We start from the raw sequence: 6,850 nt of genomic DNA, 5'->3' as shown, positions 1-6,850 counted from the left end.
ATTTATGAGCATTGTCATAGAGAAAACAATCAAGTAGCTCACGAATTGGATAGGTTAGCTAAGTTTTCTGCCCCTAGTTGTTGAATAGATACTGCCCCTAGTGCGGTTATTCCCTTTGTTGTAAGCGATGCCACTATTTTGATGAATGAATAAATGAGGAGATAGTTGTCAAAAACCAAAAGTTGTCTAAATCTAGTCTCCAATGCATCAGTGAAATCCATAAGTATATGATTTTCTTCTGAATCATGCAAAGTTATTCATTCTGATGGCGAGAGATCAAGTCCAAGACATAGAAACATGAAAAAGAGAGAGAATAAACACAGAAAGAACGGGACGTAGGCCTGATCACTAAAACGGGCACGGCTAGCTACTGATGATCACCAAAAGAACCCAAGAACAGCCTCTGACGCTCACTCAAGACTTCTACTGCCACGAGAACGGGAGGGACGGCGACGTGCCCTCCGAGGAGCCGTCGGCGCCGACGTGGAAGATCCCGTGGCAGTTCATCTCGTTGTCGTTGGAGCTCGGGACCAGCGCGCCACCGGCGTTGAGCTGCTGCTCGCCGTCCATGCCGCCGGCGAAGGCGGCGAAGCCGGTGGCGGCGCTGGAGGCCTGGGAGCAGGCGAACCAGGAGGAGCTGCTGAACTGCTGCAGGTTGGGGACGGAGGGGATGTGCTCGCTTGGACGGACCATCCGGCTGACGTCGACGCTGGAGGAGTTGGCCGGGGATGACAGAAGAGAGAGAGCACAGTCGGAGTCGAGCACGTGCGTCAACTGTCCATCGGAGAACATCTTGTTGCTGCTGCTGCTCTCGGGCGGCGGCGGCGGCGGCGCGACGGCCTTGAGGAGAGGCTGGCACACGGGGGGGATCTCGAGGGCCGCCGCGCCCGTGCTGAAGCTCATCTGGTCTCCTTCGTGGAGGAAGGGGAAGCGCCGGCCTTCCTTGGAGTAGGACGACGAAGAGCCGGCGAAATTGATCTGGTGAGTGGTGGTGTAGTATGGATTGCTGTCCTCGGATTTGATGATCCCGGACCAGCTTGACTCCGGCCTTGGAGCGGAGAAGGACGCGAACCTTGTCCCTGCATTTGAATACAAACCTGAACGGTCATCATGAAACGAGCATCAGACTCTGTAGTATTCAAATGTAGCAGAAATGTAAAAAAAACTGAAAATGCAGCATTGTGCAATTACCCTGCTAATTCGAATATTCAGTTTACAATGTGCTCTTGTATACCCTTGATCTACTGTATATTATACTCACCATGTTACTCAACATCATCCATGTCAAATGAATTTGATGCTATAGAGGGCAAGAAAAAGGTATATAAAGCCATCCGATGTTCGCTGTGTGGGTTGCAGGATGTGTGGGGTGGTGGACACACCGAGTTAGATACAGAGCAGTATATATACTTTATGCCAACTTCCATTCTTATGATGCGAGAACAGTCATAGATCCATGCAAAATATGCAAGTTAAGCTTATTATCAATTCAACAGGAGAAAATATGTCCGATGTAAGCACGAACATTTCACCGAGTGTTTGCATGTGAATAACTTCATAACAGAAATATCTGAATCTGAGGGAGGTTGCTATATAATTTGTTCATTTCAGCTATGTCAATGTAGCAATCGACAGGCTGACAAAAAGAAGCGGTTATAAATAAGAAAAATACCTTGTTGTGTTGTCATAAAGCTCCCAGAAGTCATGCTATCAACCTGTGGCTTCCTGCGGCGCCTGTTGTGCCCATCAAGGCGCTTTCTACAGCTACGCTTAGCCTCGTCAAACTCGGCGAGCAAGTGGAATCTAGCGAAACAAAGATTAATGGTAAGAAACACAAACATTTAAGCAAACAGGAGCCATGATACTAACATATTGACCCATTTAGTTGTATATCAGCATCGTCCTTAATGGCATACTGACCCTGTTAATGACACCCTAAACAAGTTACCAGTGTAAATCAGCACCATCCTTAATAACATATTGATCCATTTAGTTGTAAAAATCAGAGTACGATTGTTGTAGAAGAGAGAAAATCAGAACACATTCAAAGGCCCTTGGGTATAGAACCTCGCATAACCTCGATATAAGAAAATAAAAGTAACTCCAAAATGTCTTACCACTCCCATAATACAGGCAAGTGCTACAAGGACACATGATATCCGGCCATGGTGGACAAACAAGCACTATAAGACAAGACCTAAGCATGGCATTCATGATCAGAGAGGATTCGCACAACCATTATGCTTAAAACTTAAAAGTATGCAAAAAATTCCAGCAGAAAACAACTTCAGTTGTCTACTTGACACCATCACTGTTCTGATTCTGAACAAACAACATGCTCTGATGCAATAAGGCACGTGGAAAATCAAAGGCTACAAGGACCAAACAGAGTGGTCTGAATATTTATTTGCTCGACATTAAAACAGCACACAGATTCCATGAAGAAAAGAGTACGCACACGACGCAGCTGGACCACTCAGATTTCAATGCGTCAGTTAACAAATTTCAGTGCATGGGGGGCTTGGCTTTACGAAAGCTTTCTACTGGGCCTGCAAAGCGCAGCAAGTTAGTGCAACTCCTGTTGGACATTTGGACCACGGTATAGGTTCCAACAGGTGTATGGCAGTGTGGCGCCAGCCTGTAGGAACACTGAAGGAGTACAGTATGGTGATCCAAATTTTTGCTCCACTGGGCGCACTATTGCCCGATTGTGTGTCTGATAGGCACTCAATCATTGGAAACGCGCCCCCACTGAGATATAAACAATTTTAGGGGAAGACGACCAAATGATTGATGGGTAATTCTTTTGTATTCCTTGAACTTTGAAGGCACATGATGCAGAGTTAGTTGCTCACCACGGCTCTAAAATGTACTCCCTCTGTCCCATAATGTAAGACGTTTTTTGACTCTAGTGTTGTGTAAAAAACCATCTTACATTATGGGATGGAGGGAGTAGTAAAAGGCAAACTCGAATGAAATAGCATTGAACCTAAAAGGGTTTCAGATCAGTACTAGTGTGCAATGAACCTCGAAAGATGTACAGTACAAAAACATGTGAAACTGGAGGCATTTTCCCCCCATTTTCACCTGTTTTTGTACATACCATATCTGACAGACATACCTCAGTTTTTATGCCAAGTCTAGAAAAAATAAAATGAAAATGTTTCAAATACATGAACAGTTCAGCTAGAAAGGAATGCGCATAGCAAGAACATTAAGTGCAAGTTACTCCAATAATTCTATCTGTTCAATAATGGAAGAACAAGGTTCTTACTGGAGTATTTGGAAAAGGCCACAGGTTAGATTTTGAAAGAGTGTAGCTTTTGTTGGCTACTAACCTTAAGCGCAAAGCTACTCCAATAATTCAGCTAACCGATGAATAGTACTAGAACATCCAAGGCATTCAAAGACAACCGGCTCCACCAAAATGCAAAATGTAGAACCTATTTTGCAACGCTGTTTCAACAATTGGCTCTAGCGGCCCCGGCATCTCACGTGGAAAAAACAAGGCTAATAACAAGAAGCGGTCATGGCAGATGAGGTAGGCCAGTTTCTGGCAAGAATTCAATAAAACAGGTCATGTGTTCAGCAACATCTTTAAAGGGTGAACAGCCCACACACAACATATACTGCTGCACACAATAACCCACGAGTAAACCCGAAGAATTCGCATGGATCTGGTGGTTACTACTCATTCAGCAATGAGGGGCAATCATGTCAGACATGGGGCCCACCGCTCAGTCCATAAACCACCTCAAGGGCAAAATGGGTTGATCCTGAAGTACCTACCGGGTTACCCAGATTAACTTCTTGACTCCCCACCCCGCAAAAAAAAACAATTCTTGACTCCCCAGTTGGTGCAAAATATGTGATAGTTACTGGGGACACTACAGTAGAGCATCGCACCACTTTTATTTAGCCAGAATAAAAGTAGTGGTACCTCCGATCCATAATAAGTGTCGTAGTCTTAAACCAACCCGAGTTCAAAACTGCAACACTTATTTTGGATCGTAGGGAGTAATATCTTTTGTCAATGTCATGGGAAATGGCTGCACAAATTACATTCCACTCTTCAACTTCACACAAGAACAATGGAAAAGAAGATGGGGAAGCAATGGATCTGGTGGTTACTAATTCAGCAAGGGGAGGCAATCATGTCAGAGATGGGCCCTACTGTTCAGTCAATAAACCACCTCAAAGGCAAAATGGGTTGATCCTCAAGTACCTATGGTTAACCGTGGTTTACACACACAAAAAAACTATGGTTTACACAGATTCACTTCTTACCACCTGTTACCTCCGTCCCAAATTATTTGTCTTAAATTTGTGTAGATGCTACATCCGTATCTACACAAATTTAAGACAAATAATTCAGAACGGAGGGAGTAGTTGGTTTAAAATCTGTGCTGATTTTTTTGTCATAGTAAAACTAGTACTCCCTCCGTCCCAAATTACTTGTCGAAGAAATGGATAGAAAAGGATGTATCTAGAACTGAAAATACGTGTAGATACATCCATTTGTGCGACAAGTAATTCGGGACGGAGGGAGTACTAATATATTTGTCGATGTCACAAATTATACTCCAATATTAAACTCCAAAATAAAAGAAGTACTAATATATTTGTCGATGTCACAAATTATACTCCACTCTTAGACTTCAAACCAGAACAATAATTATTTTCAAAAAAAGGGGGGAATCCAATGGCAGGTTTGAAAATGTGGCAGCTAGCAAATAATAAAAAGGACTGCTCCATCTGATCTTTGGCACATGGAGTGCATCAGCCACTTTTCACTGGTAATAATTCACGCCCGTGGGCTAGAAAGTTACCAGTGCAAAAGTAGGAAAATGGGAGGGCTATGATTCAGGTATACTACTGGTTGCCCAAAGTAAAAAAAAACTTGGGGGTACTTGTCTATATGAAAAGGCTGAAAAGTTAGTGCCGGATAAAGGAAAAGTTACTGGTGCATCCTTGAGACCGAACAGTGAGATATGCTCAGCTCACTCTCACCGCCCCCTACTGATTCTACCAGCAGTGCTCCTTGCTTGGAATGGGAGCAACTGGTGGTTAATTTGAGCCAAAGAGAAAGGCAAAGCCAGTTCCTGAGAAAGAACTGGCTTGGATAGTTGGATTGGCCTTTTCACTTTGAACAAAGGGACGGGAATGATGATCAGCAGCAGTAAAAAAAGGAGGGGAAATTGGTGTGCAGTCAGTCAATTTTACCATTGCGAAAATTCAAGCAATGGTCTTTCTGCAACATCACAATCGCGGGAATTTTCGCGATTTTGGCGGGTTGGATGGTTGGTTACCTGCTGCACTGCTGGCAGAAGCGCATCTCGCGGCCGGCGACGACGACGAGGGGGGTCTTGGAGTGCGCCTCGCACACCTTGTGCCGCCGGTGGTAGTCGCGGCACTTGCTCAGGTCGGCCTTGCAGCCGTCCACGGCGCACGACGGGCAGTGCCCCGCCCCCGCGCCGCCGCCGCCGCCGGCCCCCGGGCGCGGCCGCTTCAGCGGGCTCGCCGACGGCACCACCGCCGCGGCGTTCGACGCCGACGCCGACAAGGACGCCGCCGGGCCGTTCGCCGCGGCCGTCGCCACGGGCGGCTGCTGCTGCTTCATCGCGCCGTCCGCCGCGGGGCCGAACTCCCCCAGCCCGCCCAGCTTGAGGTCGACGGAGCACTCGGGGCGGCCCGGCGGCCCGCGCGCGGCCGCGGCGGCGATGCCCGCCGCGGCGGGGGCGGCCATGGCCGGCACCCCGTCGTGCTCCAGCTCGGCCAGGTCCCAAGAGCCCGGCATCTTGAGATCCCAATCCATGCCGCACGCTCTCTCGCCCGCTCAGTCACCACCAGCGCAGCCCAAGCAAGCAGGCAGCCCCACCGCTTCCCCTGACGCTTCTTGGCCACCACAGACCTTTCTCTCTCCCTATCCCAGGGCCAGGCAACTGCTCGCCGGTTTGTCCGCTCCCTCCGGCCGGCCCCGTCACCTCACTCCGCGACGAGGGAAGCTAGCGACCAAGCAAGAATCATTGCGCGGCGACCACCATCGCACCGGAGGCGAACAAACGGAAGCGCGAACGTGCAGCGGGGCATGCAGCCGCGGCCTATCCCGACAGGGATGGGGGGAGTGGAGGCAGCAGAGCAGAGCAGAGCGCACACGCGCACAGACGAGCCAGCGAGCAGCGAGACAAGAGAGATGGCGCCAAGGGAGTGGACGGGAGGCAGTCAGTACATGCTCGCAGAGGCAAGTGCAGCAGGTGTGTGGGATGGAGCAGGGACAGCCATGGACGGGAGAGCTGCCACTCCTGCTAGCGAGTGGTGGTGGGGTGGTGGAGACTAGTCTCTTCTACTTCTATTAGTAGGGGAGGAGGGGGGTGGGGGGTGCATATAAGCGGGAGTGGCAATATTTTTGATTAACAGTTTATTGTTGGTCTTGATCGATCCCCTGACAGGGATTCCAAAGGAGGAGGAGGAGCAACGAATGGGTCGGCCCCATGCCTGTCAGCGCCATGTTCACCCTTTAACGCCAGCATGGAAGCCTTGTGCTGCAATTATTGGGGGCGGGCTGGGTTTGGTTGGGGTTTGGGGGCTTCGCTTTCCCTTTCTTGGCGCCTCAACAAAGGTGTGTGTGTGTGTGTGTTAGTCACTGCTAATGAGCTATGGTTAGCGCCTCATGGTCAAGCTAGATTGTGGTTTTGCTCAATGTAAAGCTCTCTTTGGAACAAAGTAGGAGTAGGGATTTCATAGGAACATAGTCTTGTGGTTTTCCTATGACGCCTTTTCGATCGTAGGCGGACGGTTCTTTGTCCGACCCTCACGTTTTCGCTTCTTCGGCCAAGCTCAATGGAGCATG

The 6,850-nt window shown here is 48.5% G+C and overlaps 1 protein-coding gene across 2 annotated transcripts; it reads right to left on the bottom strand.

Annotated features, from left to right (window-relative positions):
* Nucleotides 1–211: 211 nt before the first annotated feature.
* Nucleotides 212–6,368, bottom strand: LOC125509936 (squamosa promoter-binding-like protein 18). Of its 2 annotated transcripts, none has more exons than XM_048675003.2 (3): nucleotides 5,310–6,368; nucleotides 1,673–1,803; nucleotides 212–1,097 (listed from the first exon to the last, which is right to left on the bottom strand). In XM_048675003.2, the coding sequence occupies exons 1-3, from the start codon at nucleotides 5,813–5,815 to the stop codon at nucleotides 424–426; spliced, it is 1,311 nt and encodes a 436-aa protein (XP_048530960.1). In that variant the 5' UTR covers nucleotides 5,816–6,368; the 3' UTR covers nucleotides 212–423. The 2 variants fall into 2 exon arrangements, with proteins under 2 accessions (XP_048530960.1, XP_087377438.1); XM_087521312.1 differs by having other exon boundaries at nucleotides 212–1,079.
* Nucleotides 6,369–6,850: the final 482 nt, after the last annotated feature.

The sequence above is a fragment of the Triticum urartu genome, chromosome 5A, assembly GCF_056163025.1.
Source record: "Triticum urartu cultivar PI428250 chromosome 5A, HENAU_Tu73, whole genome shotgun sequence".
Lineage (NCBI taxonomy): Eukaryota > Viridiplantae > Streptophyta > Magnoliopsida > Poales > Poaceae > Triticum > Triticum urartu.
Note: the sequence above shows the minus strand (reverse complement) of the source record. Positions and strands in the feature narration are given on the sequence as shown.

Excerpts from the sequence above, each read along its gene's own strand:
- LOC125509936 (XM_048675003.2), bottom strand. The coding sequence starts at position 5,815 with ATGGATTGGGATCTCAAGATGCCGGGCTCTTGGGACCTGGCCGAGCTG. Across the intron at positions 1,804-5,309 it reads TTCTGCCAGCAGTGCAGCAG|ATTCCACTTGCTCGCCGAGT; the intron begins GTAACCAACCAT and ends TTGTTTCGCTAG. Across the intron at positions 1,098-1,672 it reads CTTTATGACAACACAACAAG|GTTTGTATTCAAATGCAGGG; the intron begins GTATTTTTCTTA and ends ATGACCGTTCAG.